The sequence below is a fragment of the Eulemur rufifrons genome, chromosome 28 (genome assembly GCF_041146395.1).
Source record: "Eulemur rufifrons isolate Redbay chromosome 28, OSU_ERuf_1, whole genome shotgun sequence".
In the NCBI taxonomy this organism is placed as follows: domain Eukaryota; kingdom Metazoa; phylum Chordata; class Mammalia; order Primates; family Lemuridae; genus Eulemur; species Eulemur rufifrons.
In genome coordinates, this window is record NC_091010.1 from 23,063,193 (window position 1) to 23,086,184 (window position 22,992).

The following is a 22,992-nucleotide window of genomic DNA, read 5'->3' on the forward strand; positions in this document are numbered from 1 at the left end:
AGGTGATCAAGAAAACAGCAGTTAGAGGAAGCATGTGTGCCTGGCTTCTGGCCGGGCCTCTGATCCCCAGCACCACAAAAAAAAAAGAAGAAAGAAGAAAACAGCAGTTAAAGATTGGGTTAAGTGAGAGAAACCACACCCTAGAAAGATTTTTAGTTGTTCAAACTGAACAAAAACAAGACAGACCACATAGTTTTAATTTTCCTATCATAGTTTGTTCCAGGATTCCCAATACAGAATCTCTAGGAATTAAGGCAAGAAGACGATGCCACTCTCAAGCTCCTGTGCTATGCAGAATGTTTCCCAGAGAAATAACATCTGTGAAATCGGGCAGAGTGTTATCTGGCCAGGGGCTACATTACATTCTTCAGTTCCCTCAAATCAACAACTTAAAATAACCATACAGTTTGTCTTAAAAGGGAGTCTCTAAGCAGCTAAAAACCTTGCAGTAGAGAAACTGTTTAACAGAAAAGCCACCTATACAGTAGCTTTAGGAACAAAGCCATTGGAGAAACTAAATTGAAGAATCATTCTACCTAAAAACTCAATCTTACCCACTAGAAGTTAACCTCTAGAAACATTAATGATCCATTAAGTTTTCACCATTAAAAGATGTTGAATCATGCATCTTCACTTGTTCTCTTTGCTCTCCACAATTATGAATTTGTTTCCCTCTTGCACGTGAAGAATATTTCCAGTGGGTTTTTGTGACATACTTTTCAGCAATGCTCATCTGTGAACCCTCCTCCCTTAATTCCTTCTTGGTAAATAAAGTTAATCTTCCAATAGGAAGAAGTGGAGTACATTGTCATTGAAGCACCATTTATCCAGCCTTCTTACTTACAAAGAAAGCTATGGAGCCATCTTATATATTTGGAATTCCTTAAAGACAGTGGCTTTCTATTAAAATGTACTTCTATATACACTATCTGTGAAGAATTCACAGAAGCATGAATCACCTTATAATAACAAGCTAAAAATGTACCAAAATGCACGTAACAATGGGTAATCTATATCGAATTTACTACATCCTCCAAATCTAGAGCGTACAATGGCATACACTGTATTACAACCCCCCCCAGCTAAATCTGAAATCTTGTTTCAAATCATTGCTCAGTATTAAGTCTCAGAAGACATGTTATAGAACCACATGAGTAATTAATTGTTTGGCAGGTGGCCAAGGGATGCCAATTATAGAACTTTGACTTCCAAAGGCTCAAAGTGGTCCTCCAGAGACTGTTACATTCCCTTATTTACTTTAAGGAAGGACACTATTAAAAGACACTTTTAAGTATAAAAACAGGTCAACTTACAAAGTGTAGTCAGATACATGCTTGATTTTTATCCTGTAACCTATAGACAATGCATTAGAATAAAAGTGAAATGAATTTCCAACACCTTTTCAAAAGGAAAACCTGATAAAGAAGTAGAAATAAAGTTAAAATGAAAATGCTCAGATGAAATAATTTAGATGAAGCTTATCTGTCTGTAAGAGATGGACTGGGCAAGTGGTCAAAAGGAAGCACAATATGCTTGTAACTTTGTATGAAAAATAATGTTCAGTTCTGTTTCCAAACATAATTCTCTTTTTGCTATAAGATCCTCTACTTCTAATTATTTACCAAATGCTTTACTAAAACTTCGCTTCTGGCCTTTGTTTTGGGATCTATTACTTCTGTTGCCGCCTCCTGACCGCTGTCCCCTGAAGCCTCGACTGCCGTCCCGCTGTCCCCTGAAGTTTCTGTTTCCTTCCCGCTGTCCCCTGAAGCCTCGACTGCCTTCCCGCTGACCCCTGAAGGCTCGATATCCTTCCCGTGGTCCTTCCAGCTCTGGTTGCTCCGTGGCCACAGAGAGCTGCCAGCGTCGTGAATCATGCCATTTCTCCTGTTGAGAGAAGATTTTGTTTTCACCTCCTTTAAAGTTTACTCTATTTAGTTTAAAAAGGCGTAAGAAAAACACTCCCTCCCCCCATTTCTCCAAAGAAAAACCAGGTTGGTAACATAAGTGCTTAAAAGGTCATTGGTCAAAAATAATGACCTTCATTGTCCAAAAGTCAGTTTCCTGACATATGGGAAAATACGTCTCACTGTGAGAAGTAGCCCTCATCACTACTTCCTTTATTAAATCATTTATTCAATTCAATTGCTACAGAGCATCTACAGCTTTCAAGGGTAATAAAACATACATCATGTATAAATTTTCACAGTAGTACTGAATAAAGATGTAGCAATTTAAAATGTCTATAAAAACCTGTTTGATATACATAGCTGGGGAGTAGGAGAGATGATGTGTTCATAACTCTGTAGAAAGGGAAAAGGAGAAATGGACAGGCTCAACAACAAAAATGCCAGAATAAAAAGGTGAGGAGAGGCCAGGCATGGAGGCTCACACCTGTAATCCCACCACTTTGGGAGGCCAAGGTGGGAGGATCACATGAGCCCAGAAGTTTGAGACCAGCCTGAGTAACATAGTGAGACCCTGTCTCTGAGCCATGATCGTGCCACTGCACTCCAGCCTTGGCAACAGAATGAGACCCTGTCACCAAAAACAAACAAACAAACAAACACCCAAAAAACAAACAAAAGGCTGGGAGGAAAAAAAATACAAAAATTTAATTCTCAGTTGTCTTTTATTAAGAAGACTACTATTGTTTTCCAATTATTCTGTATTTTCATAATGAACATTTTACAATTTAGGTATGTTAACTTTAAAATCCAAGAGAAAAGAATACCTGTATTTCTTTTACTGATGCAGTAGGTACATCAAAGCAAACACCCTAGAAATCAAAGCAAATGGAAGTTAATCCAACCAATGAACATTAAATGACACTCCAAAAGGCCAGGTATTATGTAGGGGGGGAGAGAAAAAGGTATTAATTTTATATGAACTTTAGACCAAGACCAACACATTGTAGCTCCTAAAAGCAGAGAGGAAAGCCAAGAAATACTGAAGAAAAAGGACTCCAAAACAATTTTGAATTTCCTAACTACAGAGAGATTCTTGACTATCACACTGTGCTAACCCTCAAGTAGAGAATAGCTACAGTTTATAGCTAAGGAAACAGGCTTGGAGAGGCTAGCTGACTTGTCTAAGGCCTTACAGCTATTAAGTGGAGCAGGTATTTAAAATCTGGTCTGCATGGCTCTAAAACCTATAGTCTAAAGCCACTACAATATACTGCCTTCTATCAGAAAGGCACTGCTAACTAAAAGCAAAAAAATAAGTGATCTTCCATTGTTAATTTTCTAGTTTTCCTTAATTCAGACTCCTGTGAAAGAGTATGAATGGACATCTTATTACTAAAGTGCCATCCTTTCCAATCAAGGAAGTCATCAACAAATATGGCCAAACCACCCCTGTTAAGTGACACACGCACTCCCCTCCCTGCTGTCTTTAACTGATTATTTATGAGGAACACTCCTTCCACCCAACAATTTACCCAATTATAACACAGGAATCATCAGGTACTAGTGCATTTTGCCATTCATGGGAATATTCATTCACATATTTACTAAACATTTAGAGTATAATACTGGGCATTTATTGAGGAATAGGGATAACCAGAAAACAGTTTTCACCCTTGAGTAGGTCATAATGTTCTCTCTCTTTTTTTTTAAGACAGAGTCTCACTCTGTTGCCTGGGCTAGAGTGCCATGGCGTCAGCCTCGCTCACAGCATCCTCAAACTCCTGGGCTCAAGAGATCCTCCTGCCTCAGCCTCCCAAGCAGCTGGACTACAGGCCATGCGCCACCATGCCCAGCTAATTTTTTCTACATATATTTTTAGTTGTCCATATAATTTCTTTTTATTTTTAGTAGAGACGGGGATCTCGCTCTTGCTCAGGCTGATCTCAAACTCCTGAGCTCAAATGATCCACCTGCCTCGGCCTCTCAGAGTGCTAGGATTACAGGTGTGAGCTACCACACCCGGCCGGTCATAGTGTTTTTGAGGCTCTCAATCAGTAAGCAAACATAGCCAGGTAAAATTTATCTAAATAAACTTACATCCCAAATACTCTGAAGTACAGATGCCCCTAACTGCTTATTAAGATTTTAAGCTAAGCAAAGTCATAAAGAATACTGTGGAGGGGGAAAAAATAAACAATAGGTCCAGCATGCACTTAGAGTGAGACAAACCATGGTATACTTGGCATTGCTGGAATAAAGGGTGTTGGTGGTGATGAGTCAGAGGTGGAGCTGGTAAGGGGGACAGAGTTCAGGACATGAAGGATCTTATCCTCCATATGAGCGTTGGGACTTTACTCACAGGTTATGTGGAGTTGCTTAAGGAGGTAAATAACATGGTCAGGCATACGAGCTAAAGACAAACCTGATTTGGTTTACTAGGCCAGCACTCTCTAAGTATAGTCCAGGCATCCTTGGAAACCTGAGATCTTTCAAGGGTTCTGTAATTATAATACTTGGATATCTGCCCTATTCATGCTCGTTCTCTCAAGGGTACGGTGAAGTTTCCTAGACACTATGCGACGTGATGATGGCATTGCTCTAATGGCTAAAGAAACACGATATTGTGTTCTTAGAGTTCCAGGTTTAATTTCTAATACAGAAAACATCAATAGAAGTAACCCATATAAACAAAAGCTTTTTGGGGGTCCCCAATATTTGTTATGGGTGTAAAGAGATCATGAGACCAAAATGCTTGAAAGTTGCTGTGGTAGGCCATGCCATTAACCAAGGAGCAGGACTCAGAAGAAAAGACACTGGGTTTGGGAAGCAAGATTTAAAATTCTGATTTTGAATTCAAGTTTCTGAATAAGTTACTAATTAAGCCATCTAAGTGGACATGTTAGGGAAGCAGCTGGATCTTCAAGTCTAGCGCTGTGTGCAGAATGGTTTAGGCTAGATGATATAGATAGGGTAGTTGTCAATGACAGAATGACAACTGAGGGTCATGGGTGAGATTGCTCAGGGAAGACAAGAAAGTGAAAAGATGCAGTAACCCCATAGAACAGGAAGAAGCTATCATACTGTTTTCTTGCCCACATAAAGCTAGCAAACCAAAGCGAGGTTACAAGAGGCCCCAGCCTTACCAGCTTGCCTTTGAGGAAGACCATTCCCTTCACTTTGGAATCAACATCCTCCCCCAGTTGCTCTTTAAGTTCTTTCCAAGCATAACTAATGTTTGGCATTTCAATTGAGCACCGCAAGATCATGGTCACAAAACCCTTATGGAAAAAAGAGGAACAAAATTAATGTCTCAAAAACAAACTTCATTTCTCACCTTCAGGAGGAAGTGAAAACAACTGAGACGCTTAAATTCAAATCCTATGCAAAGCCCAAATTATGTTAGTGTCAGGAATGTGACAAGGAACCTTACCACATCTGAGTTGATCAAGGAGCGCTGGTCTACCGACGTGGCACCTGAAATATGGGCCAGTGCTGCCGCCAGGGCTTCCACAGCTCCCTTCTCCTCTATCAGCTTCTCTGCTGATTCCTTGAAGTGACCAATGGCAGTGGGAGGCACAGAATCCAAAAGCCTACAGTTTGATTGAGTATATTTGTTAGGAGGCAGAATAGAAGTGGATAGATTTCATTTCCAAGACGACAGCACCTCAAGATAAATCAGTAACTTTCAAATCAAATCTTTCACATGTGTAACACATCATTTTGATGCAAGAATCACATTTCTGTAATAATAATTCCATTCCTTTTACTGTATCTAATTCTAATTTACCACCAACTCCCCTAAAGTTTTATCCTAAGGAAATAATAAAACAATTATATTAAGATGGTCATCAGTGTTACTTATATAAAAATGCAAACAATTTTAAAATGTGCATCAGTATAGACTACTTACATAAACTACAAAACAGATACAATAAAATGTTGTGCTGTCATTAAATGTAATGATAAATAATGTTGAAATTTATTAGTTTTTTTTTTTTTTTTTTTTACAATAAGCATGTGTTACTTTTAGAATCAGAAAATATAGGCCAGGTGCAGTGGCTCATGCCTGTAATTCTAGCACTCTGGGAGGCTGAGGCAGGACTGCTTGAGCTCAGGAGTTCGAGACCAGTCTGAGCAAGAGTGAGACCTCATCTCTACTAAAAATAGAAAAATTGGCCAGGTGTCATGGTGTGCCTATACTCCCAGCTACTTGGGAGGCTGAGGCAAGAGGATTGCTTGAGCCCAGGAATTTGAGGTTATAGTGAGCTATGATGACGCCACTGCACTCTACCCCGGGCAAGAGAGTAAAACTCTTGTCTTAAAAAAAAAAAAAAAAAAAAAAAAAATCAGAAATTACTACGGCTATTTCCATTCTGAAACAAAAAGAAAAAAAGACACCCAAATCAGGTTATAAATGATAGGCACCTCTGTGAGACCACATGCACATTTGTTAGGGGGTCACTATTATGTTGGCAATAATAAATGTCACATCTCAACATTGAAAGAGATCATCTAGTAAAAGAATAAAAGGCCCACATGAGGTAGCCTCTGTGGCAGCGCTGCCACTCTAGAGGCTGTCTTTTCTACACCACCAGCATCTTTGTCTCTTTTCCCCTTCCTGGCCATCTAACCCCCTAATTCCTCAACTGGCACCCTAGGGAAACCCATCTGCAGGACACTTAAAGAAAAGTATGTCATACAAAAATAAATTTGAAAAATGCACAATTAAAATTCTTTCATTTGCAAAACTTCCCTGAACGATTAAGTACCATGCTGACTGATATCCAGTATTTCCTTTGATCAGACTCCCCACTGCCTATTTTTTAAATAAGCATTTATAGTAATTGTGGAAAGCACTGTAAAAATGATGCTCAAACTCAGTGGTTCTTTAGCAGAGGATGTAGCTCACCACTAGGAGGCATGTTGAAAATAGTTTTTGGTTTTCATTATTGCCAACCCTACTTACTCCCAGGAGTATGCTGCACAGGGGCAACAGCCAGGGACTCTAAACAGCTAAAGATACTTCAATGTATAGGAAAATCCCACACAAAAAATTACTCTCTTGCCCGCAACGCCAGTAGCACCTCCACTGACAAACACTGTTTGTTAACCCAATCCTCACCATCTAGATATTTACTATAACTTCAAGAATCAACTCTTATTCTACCAGGCAGGGAACTGGATTAATGTAGATATGGAATGTAATCTGCTCTCCACTCTGATCAGTGGCTAGATGGGAAGCACTTATACCATATTTAAGTTACCATTCCTTAAAATGTTCAAGATTAAACCAAACTATCAAATATTAGTAGTGGTTTTCTCTCATCAAGACTGGGCAGCGATGAATAGAAATGATGATACTTACTTTAAAGTATTTGTAATATTCTACTTTAGCACAGTCTGTTTTTATAGTAAGCAGGTTATCAACTGTTAAAAAAAAACATGCAGTATATAGAACAAGCATTAAAATAAACCACAGTGGTGGTAGGGAACATACCTAATGGCATCTTTGCTGGAAGCTTTTATTATTTCTGTTGCAGAAGGGACACCTATTCGTTTAAACTTAATTCCCTAAAAGAAAATGAACCGTAGTTTAATGAACAATGGCCATCAATTGTTTTCATCAAAATTAGTACTTCCCTGATTTTTTATATTCACCAAATGTATTTATTACATATAAAAAATAAATTTTGGAATGCTTTTAGATTTACAGAAAAGTTACAAAGATAGAGTTCCTGCATAGCATGCACCAAGTTTCTGTTATTGTTAACATCTTACATTACTATAGTACATTTGTTTCAACTAAGAAATCAACTTTGCTAAATTACTATTAACTGAACCCCAGGCTTTATTACATGTCTGGTTACTACATGTCTTGTTTCTCATAATCTTGACAGTTTTAAGGCGCGCTCATCAGGTATTTTATAAATTGTTCCTCAATTTGAGGTTGTCTAATATTTTTCTCAAGCTTAGACTGGTGTTACGTGTTTTGGAGAAGAAGAACAGTGGTGTGAGCCTATCTCACCACCTCTTACCAGGGGGACATGCTGATCGCTGATGATGTGAATCATAATCACCTGGCCCAGGGAGTGTACGCCGATTTCTCCACTGTCAAGTCCTTACTCCCCACAATATTCTAGTCTTTGTAAGTAAATCACTAAGTCCTCTCTCAAGGGAAGGGGGCATGGGGCGGGGGCGTGGTGGAGAGAAGCCCTGCCTCCTGGAGGGGGAAGTACCTACATAAATTATTCAAATTATTCTGTAAGGAATAATCGAATAGTTGAAAACTGCCTTTCAAACATGAAAATGAGACCACTGTTTTCAAATGCAAAGTTATTACAAAATGGGTTTTATTATCATAGGACAACATAAAACATGTACCTAACAAGTTTTCAGTCATGGCCACATGCTAGAAACAAAAATAACAATTTAGAGTGAATAAAAATTGAATAAAGAACTCAACATTTGTCGAATAAAAGCTAAGAAAATAGTTTTACCGCTTTTTGTTCCACTTGTACTAATTGATATTCTTCCTTGTGCTGATAAAAGCAGATGCAAACCCCTGTCCTTCCAGCTCTACCTGTCCGCCCAGAACGATGAATGTAGGACTCTACATCCTATTGAAGTAAATAAAATACATGAGTGACACTGAGCAGTAAGAAGACGCCAGCACCTGAGCAGCTATGCAGGTCAGTGAACACTAGCAAATGTGGTTATATATCTGGAGGCACAAAGTAGGAGGTCCCTTAGCACTTCATTTTAAATTAAAGATACATGGCAATTTTTAAAACCTCTACAGTGGTCCCTATAAACAAATTTGCAAAGAACATTATCCAAATAGTGCTTATCCACTAGATGCAAATATGTAATTCCAACTATCAAATTTCTAGTCGCCACACTAAAAAGTTGAAAAAGTTAATCTTAATAATACATATATTTTATTTAATTCAATATAGCCAAGTCTTATTATTTCATTATACTACCTCTATATAAAACAAGTCTCTGAGATATTTTATATAAGTCTTCAAAATCCAGAGTGCATAATATAAAAATCCAGTGTATATTTTACACTTACAGTACATACATCAATTCAGACTACCTACATTTCAAGTGCTTAACAGCTACATGTGGCTAGTGGCCACAATATTAGACAACACAAGTCTACGGGCTCATGAAACAATGTCCATGTCACACATTTATGGGACTTCCTTTTTAAGAATTGGTGAATTCAGGCTGGGTGCAGTGGCTCACGCCTGTAATCCTAGCACTCTGGGAGGCCAAGGCGGGTGGATGGCTCGAGGTCGGGAGTTCGAGACCAGCCTGAGCAAGAGTGAGACCCCCGTGTCTACTAAAAATAGAAAGAAATTATCTGGCCAACTAAAATATATATAGAAAAAAATTAGCCGGGCATGGTGGAGCATGCCTGTAGTCCCAGCTACCCGGGAGGCTAGTAAGATCCCTTAAGCCCAGGAGTTTTTTTTTTTTTTTGAGACAGAGTCTCACTCTGTTGCCCAGGCTAGAGTGAGTGCCGTGGCGTCAGCCTAGCTCACAGCAACCTCAGACTCCTGGGCTCAGGCGATCTTCCTGTCTCAGCCTCCCGAGTAGCTGGGACTACAGGCATGCACCACCATGCCCGGCTAATTTTTTCTATATATATTTTTTAGCTGTCCATATAATTTCTTTCTATTTTTAGTAGAGATGGGGTCTCGCTCTTGCTCAGGCTGGTCTCGAACTCCTGAGCTCAAACGATCCGCCCACCTCGGCCTCCCAGAGTGCTAGGATTACAGGCGTGAGCCACCGCGCCCGGCCAAGCCCAGGAGTTTGAGGTTGCTGTGAGCTAGGCTGACACCATGGCACTCACTCTAGCCTGGGCAACAATGCAAGACTCTGTCCCAAAAAAAAAAAAAAAAAAAGAATGAGTGAATTCAGGCCAGGGCAGTGGCTCACACCTATAATCCTAGCACTTTCGGAGGCTGAGGTGGGAGGATCAACTGAGGCCAGGAGTTCAAGACCAGGCTGGGACATAGCAAGACCCTGGGGCTCTACAAGGAAAAAAAAAAAAAAAAATCAGCCGGGCATGGTGGCATCCACCTGTAGTCCCCGTTACTTGGGAGGCTGCGGCAGGAGGCTCACTTGAGCCCAGGAGTTTGAGGTCACAGTGAACTATGATGATGCCACTGCCCTCTCCAGACTGGGAAACAGAGTGAGACCCTGTCTAAAAAAAGGGTAAAAAAAAAAAAAAAAAAAAAAAAAGAACTGGTGAATTCATAGTCATGAAGTTTTCTTCCTGTTGTTGTAAGCAACCTTTAATTGTAAGGATTTGCCAATTTGAGGGGAGGTTACAAGGTCTTCATGTTGGAAGTGACTGGAAGAGGCTCCTTTAGAATAACCTTTATTTATTTGAAGCACTATCCATACCATGGTAACAATACTTCAGGGCTCTTCCCAAGAAGTTCCCATAACCCATGAACCTAAGCATCTCTAACCACAGAAGTTTTTCTTTTTTCCCAGTGAAGCTATCCTTCAAAAGAAGTTGTTAATTATAGGTCTATTCTCTTTTGCCCACTAGCTCACGCAGTTTTATGTATCTTACCCTTCCCCACGTAATTTCTTACACCCATCTTCAAGGTGCATCTCAAAATTGCACTAGTTGCCATAAGCTATCTTTCCAACCTCTGGCCACTGACTGCACTTCTACTCAATTGCCATGTTGAGAATTATAATTTTTATCATTTTAATTACATGCATTTTTAAAATCACCCTTAGCATCCTAGCATTTCAGAGGTAGCTGTTATTAATCATATGCAAATAAACAATAATCTCCAATCTGTTTTAATACCCAAAAAAACCAAAAGCAAATAAAATCTAAGCATAAAACACATACCTTTGGTGGACAGCTCTGCACAACCAAATCAACCTCAGGGATGTCTAATCCACGTGCAGCAACATTGGTTGCCACCAAAACTCCAAAAGTACCATTTCTGAAACCTTTCAGGGTGATTTCCCTTTGCTTCTGTGGAATGTCTCCATGTAATGACTGAGCATCCTGCCAAAATAAACACACTGACCTAAAACACCAGTTCCAACAATAAAAGTGTTTTTTATCGTCATCCATTAGGCCTGTAAGAGATATGTGTATTTTTGTGATTCTCCTACAAAAACATTACAAAAGGGAAAACGTATACCTTAAATGGACAAACCTCAAAATTATTTCCAAATCCTCAATCATTAAATCCAACTGGATCCAATTATACCTACTGAAGTTAAAAATATCAGAAAGAGCAATCAAACCTACTTTGTCAGTATAACCCTAGATTTGAGCCACCATTTCCTCATCTGTAAGATGAGACATCAAGACAGATTAGTTGAGCTCTAAAATGTACACTCTGACCATTAGTTGAATGAAACTTCCTCTCATTTGTAACCTAAACTGGAAGTCACTGGATGAATGAAAAATAGACCCAGAGCAGTTACGTCCAAGGTAAAGATCTGTTGATACCCCCAGCTTTGCAGGCATGAGGGGAAAGACCAACCTGCTTTATAGCTGAATTCTGTGACAGCTCCTGGGCTTCTTTCTTGGTTTCACAGAAGATGATAGTGCGTCCTTGATGACCACTATACACTCGGATCACATCCCCAATCACTGCTGCCCTCTGAGTCCAGTGGCACTTGATAGCCAGATGCTTTTAAGAGAGAAAGAAAAAAAATCTATTTAGTAAAACCTTGCTGGAACCTGAAATCATCTGCTCAACACTAATGATCTAATGTCTTAGTACTGGAAACAACTGCTCTAGCCTGGCAACAGGTGTCTACTGCCACCATTGCCTAGAGAGAAGAAAACAAAACAAAATACTAAATAAACCATTAAAGCAGAGAGCCATATATGGTCTATTCCCCTGTGCCTCTCCCCTTTGACCAGAGAGTATCTGGCTTCTTTATCTATTTTCTGACTTAACCAGGAAAATGAAGGAAAAGGAAATGTCATTCCCCAGATTCCATAGGAAATCAAATAACTGATGAGTTTCTGCATGTTTTGCCCTTTCATCCAACTAAAAATGCAGTCCATAGTCAGTTACTATATAGGTCTATTCCTCAGGTGAAATGAAGTTAACTGGGTATCAGACCTAAAGATAAAAACAGCTTCAATGCAAAGCACTAAATTTCTCTGCTGCCTGCAGTGTTTAAATTCTAAGTGTGATTTCTCTGTTTATATAATTCACACAGATTTAGGTTCCAAATGATTATGAAATAGAAGCAGGCTACCAGGTGGTCAAATTTAGGAAACATAGATACCATATACAACTCAAATAGAAATATATCTTGACTTCGCTTTTAATATGGATTTACTATTTATCTGGGAAAAGGGTGAATTTGCCAGTCTTAGTATTATCAGAAAAAGATATACAACTTTATATTAACTCCAGCAACTAAATAAATGATTTACCTCCACAGTTATTGCCGTTTTCTGTGTCTTTTTACCAATCAGGTCCACCTGTTCATATGAAGATTTCATGTATTTCTTAGCAACATTAAATACCCACTGAGGGCAAGTTGCAGAAAAAAGCAATGTTTGGGGATTGTCTTCAGAATCTTCAGGGGGAAAAAAAGTCAGTGTGAATAATTCAAATAAGCCTACATAGTATCCACCTCTCCTAGTACTTCCACTGTCCATCAATAATCATCAGCAACCACCTGAGGCCAAGTCAGGCATCGAGGACACAAAAAATGAAAGACACAGCAGTTTTGCAATAGGCAAAGAAATACTGCTGAAAGAATTAATATAAAGGATCCCTGAAATAGTGAAAATACTTTAAACTTATTTTGCTTTCTGTCTACTGGGCTTTATGAATCACAAAGGAAATCTGTCCAATGTAGCAAGACCTGGACAATTCATGAAGCCCAGTAACTAAGCAGTATAGACTTCTAAGCAAATAACCTATAATAAACACCTGAACAGATTCTATACTCCCCAATACTTCCTCGATATTTTATTAATTTAGAATTCTAGTCTACTCATCCTTTGGGTTCAGCTACTATTTGGTTTGTACTTAAGAGAACCATTACATCCTCCTACATTTCAAAAGTCAATGTAAACCTGTAGAACACTTTTGGGGAGCAATTTGACAATGTATATCAAGGAGCATGAATTATTTACACATTTTAATACAGTAATCCGACTTCTGGAAATCTATCCTAAAGAAACAATTCCAGATACTGAGGTGTGAGAGAAGCTATCTGCATGAAAATGACTATAAACAGAATTATTTACATTGAAAAAAATTAAAAAATAGGCAGATAGTGGAATTAAATCATGGCCAACCACTTAAAAGAATATCATCCTGAATTTTTACATGTACAGTCAGATTATAATTAACACACATACATACTAACACATATAAAGTCAGGGAGAAATACATCAAAAGCAAAATAGAATGTGGAATTTTCCTTCTTTTATTTTCCCAAGTATTTCCCACTGCAGTTATGTGATAAATCATAACTTTTTTAAGACAAGGTATTGCTGATGCCCAACCTAGAGTGCAGTGGCATCATCATAGCTCACTGCAACCTAAAACTTCTGGGCTCAAGTGATCCTGGGACTACAGGCACACACCACCATACCCAGCTAATTTTTAAAAACTTTTTGTGGAGACAGGGTCTCACTATTGCCCAGGCTGGTCTTGAACTCGTGGCCTTAAGGAATCCTCCAGCCTTGGCCTCCCAAAGTGTTAGGATTACAGGTGTGAGCCACTGTGCCTGGCCATGACTGTTTTTTTTAAATACAAGTTTGTCTGAATAAAATAAGTCCCCTTCCAATTTCACAAGGCTTCATTTATCTCTTAGAAGGCCACTTAATCATCACCCTTCCTTCGGTCCCTTTTATCAGTGTCTCAAATTTGGGGCTTACCTTTTTTATATGCAACACTTAAAATCTCTTCCACTTGATCAGCAAAACCCATATCCAACATCTGATCAACTTCATCCAGGACAACATGTTTAAGTTTGGTGAGATCTAGCTTGCCATTCTGTAAGTGGTCTTTGATGCGACCTGGTGTCCCAACCAGGATATCAATCCCATTCCGCATGCGTTCAACTATAAAGAGCACCAATGACAAGATTTTCTGGGTTTTTAATAAGTCTTTTATCAGTGTAGGGTATCAGAATGTATTGTCATTCCAAAATATTTATTATACAACTACCAAGTACAAAGTAATATGTTTTGTTTTGGAGATAGAGTCTCATTTGTTGCCCTGGCTAGAGTGAGTACCGTTAGCCTAGCTCACAGCAACCTCAAACTCCTGGACTCTACCAATCCTCCTGCCTCAGCCTCCTGAGGAGCTGAGACTACAGGTGTGAGTCACCACACTAATTCTTGTTTCTATTTTTAGTTAACTGGCTAATTTTTCTTCTATTTTTAGTAGAGATGGGCATCTCACTCTTGCTCAGGCGGGTCTCAAACTCCTGAGCTCAAACAATCCGCCCGCCTCGGCCTCTCAGAGTGCTAGGATTAGAGGCGTGAGCCACCATGCCCAGCCAATAGTAGCTTTCTATAATGTAAACAGGTATAGGGATGATCAGACAGGAGATGGAAGGGCAAATATTCCAAAAAGGTATAAAGACATTGTGAAAAATGTAGTTCAATATAAATGGGATGAGATGGTTTTACTGAGTTGCTATTGCAGTCTAGGGATCTCATTAGGCACTTTACATACATTATCCAATCCAATCTTCACAATACCCCTGCAGGGTAGGTGTAGTAATCCTGTTTCACAGATGAGGAAACCAAAGGGCAGAAAAATTAAGCAGTTTGAACTTGAACACCACAGCTACTCTGTGAGCAGAGTCCAGATTCAGGTCCTTCTGATGCCAAACCCTACGTTCATTCCACCACAGCTAGAAAGACACAATCATGAGCTTTGTGTGCCAAAGCTGTTTTTTAATGCCTTAAATCCCTTCCTGATTTATATATCTGCTCTCCATAATAAAGCTCCACGGTTTTGAACTGGCAAGTAATGGAATATTAGAGCAGGGCTGTAATATTTGGGCCTTGGGCCCCAAGCAAAGAAAGCCTGTCTATGCAAGAAAGAGGCAAGAATGCAAAAAAAAGGGCAGAAACCCAAGGTCCAGACTGATAAAAAGAATAATCTTAAATTCTGACTTTCTGGTTCCCAGGACCCATCTGGATGCTGTTGTCTTGGGTTCAATAAGTTACCTTTGTAGCCTTTAGCTAAAAATATAGATAGATAACACAAAAGTCCTAAGAACCATAAACAGGATTTGCTCATCATCATGCAGGATGATGTTCCTGATCATGTTTAAATGACTACAAGGTAAAGAAGCCAGATGTCAAAGCCAGAAGAAATCCAATCAGGATATCCAACAATAGATGGCATTTTCTTTTCCTCACTTTTAAATTTACTTACTTTGACCTCCATAGGGGGTTCCACCATAAAAACAGGCCACTGCCAACTTTTTTGTGATGTCACTAAAGTCTTTGCTTACTTGATTTGCCAACTCTCTTGTAGGTGCAAGAACTAGTACCTGGAAAGGAAAAATAATTGAATTCAGTTGTTTCTTAATCAATTTGGAATTCACAAGAAAGTTCAGTTCATCCTAACAAGTATTCTCAAAACATCTATTCTGTGCTTTACAATGCACTATATGTATGGAAGGATCACAAATATAATATGGTTCTGACAAATATACTCCCTAAGGAAGGCCTGTGACCAGGTCTTACCTATCAGAAGAGAAGTAGATGCCCAAATGTATGGTACTCCAGCAGGCTGGAGAAATTGGGAAAAGTTTCATGGAGCTACTAGTCCTCAAGGAATAGCATTCCAAGAAAAGAACAACCTGAGCAAGGAATAGTACTGATGATGGTAATATTAGCTAATATTTGTGCTTTTACAGGCTCCACTAAATACTTTATATGCCTTCAGGCAATTGGGCCCCCAAACCTATAGGTAACTTCTACATTATAGTGAATTTAAAGGAGAAAAAAGTTAGGTAATAACGTAAGGCCAAAACTGAAAGAGGCTTTGACTCCTACAGCAGTCTGTTTGATCCAAGACATACATGAAACTACTATAGATCCTTGAACAGGGTAACAGTATGAAACAAATATGACTTAAGGACAATCTAATACATTCATCCAAAAGATATTTAGTGACCATCTACTATGTGCCAGGCGGTACTATTCCAGGTGCTAGGGACACAGCAGTAAACAAATGAATTAATGATGGGGGGAGCATCAACACTGGAAGGCCAGTGAGCAAGTGAGGTATGCACAGAAAGACAACTGCAAGAACCCACAACCAATGTGACAACATGGACATCCCAGGTTTATCAGTGAGGTTAAAGTTTGTTAAATGCCAGGTTCTCTAGAAATGAGCCCAGTGAACACCATCCTGATAAGGGGCCTTGGCCTCTTCACCTCTCTGAGTGCCTTCCTTCTATTCATCCTTCTCTACTACAAATGCTTTCTCCATCTAAGCAAAAATGGTCAAAGACACTTGACCAATGCTGTGAGTCCCAGGGACAACTAACTGTTTGAAGGGAATATGATGAGCTTATTAATTTACATGATCACAACCATGGGACAAATTACAACATTTACATATACAGAGTTTGTGGCCAACAGTCTTAAAAATTATCCTGGTTTACCCTTCAGAAAAAGGCCCACAGTAAATATAATGGGGTGACTATAAGAACACAATAAAAAATAGTGGGGTATATAAACAAAGCCCAAGAGATGTTTTTTCCTATGTTGATTTGGAGCCCCTGAGTTATGTGTTTAGTTACCTTAGGGGAACGACCTCTTTTCCTCTCTTGCAGTTCTCCCTGAAGTTTCTCAATCAAAGGGATGGCAAAGGAGAATGTCTTCCCAGTTCCTGTCCGCGCCTGTGCAACTAAGTCCTTCCCACTGTAGACATGATGGAAAGTCTTTGCTTGTATGGGAAACAAGAAGGTCACCCCTCGGCCTGTGAACAAATGAACTGTGTTACCGGATAATGCAATTCTTAAAATAACAGCCACACTGAGGGACTGAAGCATACTCATGCTTCTGGTCCTGCAGAATTAAGGAATTCTACCTTTTGGTCAACATCTACAAAGTTAGGATAAAATACATTCTTATTTTATCCTGGGCTAGAGTGCATCAGCCTAGCTCACAACAACCTCAAACTGCTGGGCTCAAGCGATCCTCCTGCCTCAGCCTCCTGAGAGGTTAGGATTATAGGCACACACCACCACACCCAGCTAGTTTTTTCTATTTTTAGTAGAGACAGGATCTCACTCTCACTCAGGCTGCTCTCAAACTCCTGACCTCAAGCAATCCTCCCCCGTTGGCCTCCCAAAGTGCTAGGATTACCTCAAATATATTCTGATAAAGAACCTGATTACAAAATATCACCAATACTTATAGTACCAAATTATATTACTATTTATTATTTTAACAGATTAAGTTGTCATGAAATTTCTTCCATAGGCCAAGATAAACCTGAAAATTTGGTGCTCTGCAGTCCAGACTTTGCTGCACCTGATTTAAAAAGCACCTAGTTGAGCATCTGTAACTACCTAGCTAGTTTCACAGACTGTTAAGATGAGTTGAGTCAGGCTGGTGTCATTAACCTAGAGATGCCTGAAGAAGTGGAAGAGGATTAAAAAAAAACACCCCAAGATGGTATCAACTAATTGTTTAATTTCACTAGCACTATCAGTCATTATATTTCTGAATATACATATTGTATTAAATAAATTTTAATCACTTGCTTCACAGGCAGCAAAGATCATCACTACAATAGTCCTATACTGAATATACAGGCCTATTTCATTATATGGTTACATACAGATTATCTATCCTACATTAAGAATATGTCTTGGCTCATCTCAACAAAAACAGTAGAACACTTTAAAATAGTATGTTCTAACACTGTACAATATTTCCAAGAATATTACCTTTGAGAAGCTTAACAGTCTCTTCAGATATGGGAAAATTAGAGAAAGCTCCTTCTTTTTGTTCCACAGGTATTTCCTATCAAGTAAAGGGCCACAGAAAGAAATCAAGAACTACCCATACAAGTTAATACAGAGAAGCCTTCTAAGAAAGGGACAAAAAAAAAAGCTATTCAAAAGCAACTATTCTCAACACATCAGTTTAAAATTGACCAAAAAGACACAAAAACCTTGGTATGCAAATTGAGACCTAAAAAGGAAATAATCTATAAAATCCTAACAAAAGAAAAATCTATAGCAAATATATACTGCACATATATTATGTATGACTAGTAAAGGCAGATTGTCTCAACTAGGAACTATTTTCCACACCATCTCTTGTATACACATGTCCATAGAAAATAAGGGACAAGCATTTATCAGTTAGTGGTCACTGTGGCATTATTTGATAGTAAAAAATTTGAATGCTCAGCAAAAGGAGTAATTAAATGAATTTCTAAACATTTATATGATGGATTATATAACCATTAAACATACTTAATATTTAAAAATGGGAAAATGCTTATACAAAAACAGAAAAGTCAGGATACAACATGGCATATAGTACAATCTTAATCTGATTAAAAAATAATAGATGTATACATAAAAAGTACTGCACGTTAACAACAAAATTTAACAACAGATTACCTCTGTACTTGAAAAATGCTTAATATTTACTGAATGAATGCATGCTGAAATTCTAGGGATCGTTTTTATTTTTTATAAATTTCTACATTTTCCTAAATTCTCTAAATCATATTTTTTTATAATCAGGAAAAATATTATAAATATTGATCATGACCTATGGCAAATAGAAAATTAGCATTAGGATTTTTCTTCCATGACTAAGTTTCTAAAAGATAACGGAAATTAGGTTCTGAACAAACATTTAATCATCCTTTTCAACTCAGGTTAGTTAATGGCCTAAACAAAAAGATTTATGCAATCAAGCAAGCACCTTTTCAGTGGTTCCACTTAATTATGATTTATTTGGTTAAACCTCTTAGAGGGAAACTAGGATCCATTTATATAGCTATATTTCTCCTGTTGATGTCTGACTTGCAAATAAGCAGACCAAGACCATCACTAAGCTTGAATAGATCTGCATATTTGCAGAGGAGGCATTCTGACACCATGTAATTTTTAAGATGAAATCTCACTCTGCACCTCAAGGTATTCCCCCACAGCCCCACCCATGAGGTGGTGACAGATCCAATTTTCTCCTACTGTTAAATAGTTAGGTGTAGCAATTACCTACTTATTTATCAGAAACAACAACGAAAGATACATTCTATCCTTAAAGTGAAACTTTACCTGCTCTATCTCACTGTTACTTTCTTCACTGGCAGCTTCACTGGAGTTAGAGTCAGGTTCAGAATGAGAGAATCCATTCTTCAGTTCTGGGTTCTTCTCTCCTATTTCTCCATTCACTTCCTTTTCTTTCTTCATCCTCTTGGGCTTAGAAGCACCTATTTCTTCTTCAGAAGGCTCCTCACTGATTGTATTTTTGGTTTTAGGAGAAACAACTTTCTTTTCCAAGGGCTCCTTTTTCTTTTTCACACTTTTGGTTTTCGGAGAAACAATGTCATCTTGAGTTGGCTCCTCTTTCTTTTTTGCCTTTTTGGATTTAGGAGAGTTCATGTCAACCTCAGAAGGTCCTGCTTTCTTTTTAATTTGTTTAGCTTTGGGGGGAATAGTTTCTGCCTCTTCTTCTGCCTCTTCAGTCTTACTCGATTTTGGCTTCTCCCTTCTTTCTTTCTAAAAAATTAACAAAGAAAACACAAACCCTAAACAAGGCATTTATACATTTGTGTAATTTATCAATTCTGGACTATTTCAAGATCATTGTCAATTATGATGAACAAAATTTTGGGGCATTTCAACATTTATACTTGCAACTTTGTCATAAACTAAAAATCAAACTATGTTTTTTTAGTACCATTTTTCAGCTATATGGAGATAAGTATATACCAACAAAATCAAAAATACCTCTTAGTAACTATCGAAGTCATGTGGTTGAACAATTATAAAACCAGATTTTCGTAAGGGACTTGGAGTAGCTCATTAGATACTCCAACAGCCTCTAAACTAAATACTATAGAAAGTGATCAAGTCCAAAATTAATTCTTATAGGGCAATAAGCCCATATATGTCCACAGACAAATGATGCTAAAACAGATTTTTCTTTCTCCCTGCTAAAATTCCAGGTAAAACTGGAATTCACAGTATCTGTGTCTTGCCTATCTCACAAGATGAAATGGATTTACATAAAGACACTTTATGAAACAAAAAGCTATAAAAATTCACAATCTATCATCCTATGTGTAAAAAAAAAAAGTACCTAATTTAAAGTAAAGCAAAATATATGCACAAGTTACAAGGATATGGAAGGGGTGAAACCTCAAAACCAAAGCAGACATGACTATGGATCCTATCTGAAATTTCTGATCCTCTCCAACTCTTCATGTTACAAAAACAATTAGGCAGTGTAGCCTCCTAAGAACCTTTTTAGCAGGGTCCCATGCCAATCCCAGAAGTATGGAGACTATTATATTGAGCTAAAATCTGCCTCCCTGAAACTTCAGGACTTGCCTCTGCTTTCAAATCACAAATTAAGGGTAATCTCTCTGCCACATGACCACCCTTCAGATATATGAAAAACAAACTAGTCTCCCCTCAAGATTTCAGTTCTTTCATCCCTTAGTTCCAACAAATAAGTAAGAGTGAGTTTCCCATTCTGGCGGTCTCTTTTGGAATGTAATGCAGTTTGGTCATGTCCCTTTTGATTTGAGCATCCCACATTTTGAACACATTGAACACATTCTGACCACTACCTCCCCACCCAGTGGGTACAAATTTGCCCTCCCGCAGCTTCCTACAATGCCATAATATTGCTGGTGTAAGAGCTCTACATCAAAAAGACAAAAACAACAAGGAAAGAAAATTCTAAATCACGTACAATGCAAGTTAAGGAACAGTCTTTGTCCCCACTGACTTTACCTCAGAACAGACACAGTCACAAGTTAAATTACTATCTAGGGAAGCAACAGCAAAGATGCAGACGGCTGTCAAGGTACTTTAAGACGTAATGCACACTGTCGGCCTCTATTAAAAAAATATGGTGTATAGTTAGCAACCACAACAGGTCTTCATATCTCCATGAGAAATCTGGTCAATAAATGCTAAGAGGAACTGAATTACGTCACCTTCTAAGGGTTACTTACCGGAAAACTGTACTTCCCTTACTAGTGGTAAAAAGAACATCACTGCAGACGCCGCCCACGTGCGCAGATGAGGTTAATTAAGATCTCGCTAGTATAAAGCTTCAGTCCCTACTTTGACTTGATTTAGAATTCCCTTCGCGCACGCTCACACCGCGAGTTAAGTCTGATCCAAGAACATGCGGCCTAAGTGTGAACGTCTAACTTTGCGCACAGGGTGCCGGTCGCCAAGGACCACGTGGGACACTCAGCCCTCTCCCTTGTCCGATCGGGCCTCTAGGCCAGAGCTCCCGGGACCGGTGGTTAGGTAAAAGCCGAAAGAGGTCGGCGTGCGGCGGACCCAGCTCTGTCCGACCGGCAACGCGCCCACTGGCCCGGGAGAGCACTACTCTTGGGCACCGCTTGCCGAGACCCACGCCTGGGCTCTGGACGTGCTGCTCCTCGCCACGCGCTACACGTTCCCAGCCTGAACACTTCTCTCGTACCACAGGACCCCGCTCTTCTCAGCGCCCCGGCCCTGGCCCGGCCTTGCCCCAGGTCCCTCGGTATCACCTTCTCAGCTTGCTTTCGCAGCATCTCTACTTTTTTCACGGCTGTGTCTGATTCCAAACCGGCGTCACTACGGAGTTTTCCCGGCATTATTCAGCACAAGCTGCTCAGGCCGACCGGTCTCCTCAACCGCGTGGAGAGGAAGAGACAGTACCGCCCTTCAATCCCACCCGGTTTTCGTCACTTCCTGTAGCAAAGCATTTCCGGCGGAAGCAGGAAGCCCAAGGAAGGCTCAGGTCGGCTTCATAAATGCAACTTTCTGGACTCTGACTGTGGTTGGGATTCATGAATTGATTGCTTACAGCTCTTGGACACTAAAAGGCACCTAGAGAAGGGCGGAGCTGGAAGGAGTCACGAAGGTTATCTTAGTATTCTCAAACACTGGCCAGGTCTTCCCTAGTCCCAGCCTGATAAGTGAAGGCTTCTAGTTGCTTTTGAGTGGCGCTTCGTCCGTGCTTTATATTAGATTGCTAGAGTTTGAAGGGTCCCTTTACGTACTGACGCGCCGGATATGTGTTCTTAAGCATCTTATGCAAACGTCGACTCTAAAAGGTGACGGCCAAACTCACGAGCCTGGAGAAGAACCGGAATTCAGTAGGGTTTGTTCCTTCATTCATGCGTGCACTCACCAAACATCCCCTCAGCATTCTCTGTGTCAGGTATGAGAAACGTGGCTAGGATTCCCTAGCAAGCCTTGTCCTGAAAAAGCTTTATAGACTGGTGGGAGAGAAAGGCCGTGTCGGTTGTTTTTAAGGCACCGAGGAGAGGCACTAAACCGGCCTATGGAAAGGGCATCCAAATCAACCAGACCCTAATTAGAATTTCACGGGGGTTATTAGTCATGCATAATTTAGACATACTACTTCGAGCAGTTAAGGGAAAGTGGCCCATTGAATGATCAATGACTACTGTTAAACTTTTTCTGAAGAACTAGTGATCCAAAGAATTGGGAGACAATTTATCATAGTAGTTTGAAAAAATGGGTTAGAATCATATCTGGCTTTGAAAATCTGCCTTTGCCACTATTTGCTGTGATTTCGGACACGTTACTTAATCAGAACCAGAGTTCCTCCTGCATGAAATGGGGATAACAAAACCTACTTCAGCCAGGCCCGGTGGCTCTTCCCTGTGATCCCAGCTGCTTGGGAGACTGAGGCAGGAGGATTGCTTAAGGCCAGATGTTACAGACCAGAAATGTGGCTGGTCTCCTCTATAAATAAAATAAAATTTAAAAAATTATCTGGGCCGGGCGCGGTGGCTCACGCCTGTAATCCTAGCACTCTGGGAGGCCGAGGTGGGCGGATCGTTTGAGCTCAGGAGTTCGA

At 39.5% G+C, this 22,992-nt stretch overlaps 1 protein-coding gene across 2 annotated transcripts; it reads right to left on the reverse strand.

Moving 5' to 3' along the window:
• Positions 1-402: 402 nt before the first annotated feature.
• Positions 403-21,798, reverse strand: DDX21 (DExD-box helicase 21). Of its 2 annotated transcripts, XM_069460069.1 has the most exons (15): positions 21,671-21,798; positions 19,212-19,655; positions 17,862-17,937; positions 16,707-16,885; positions 15,329-15,446; positions 13,813-13,998; positions 12,352-12,497; positions 11,441-11,590; positions 10,792-10,953; positions 8,405-8,524; positions 7,405-7,478; positions 5,338-5,497; positions 5,051-5,185; positions 2,732-2,776; positions 403-1,884 (listed from the first exon to the last, which is right to left on the reverse strand). In XM_069460069.1, the coding sequence occupies exons 1-15, from the start codon at positions 21,755-21,757 to the stop codon at positions 1,615-1,617; spliced, it is 2,352 nt and encodes a 783-aa protein (XP_069316170.1). In that variant the 5' UTR covers positions 21,758-21,798; the 3' UTR covers positions 403-1,614. The 2 variants fall into 2 exon arrangements, with proteins under 2 accessions (XP_069316170.1, XP_069316171.1); XM_069460070.1 differs by lacking the exon at positions 10,792-10,953.
• Between the last annotated feature and the right edge of the window lie 1,194 nt (positions 21,799-22,992).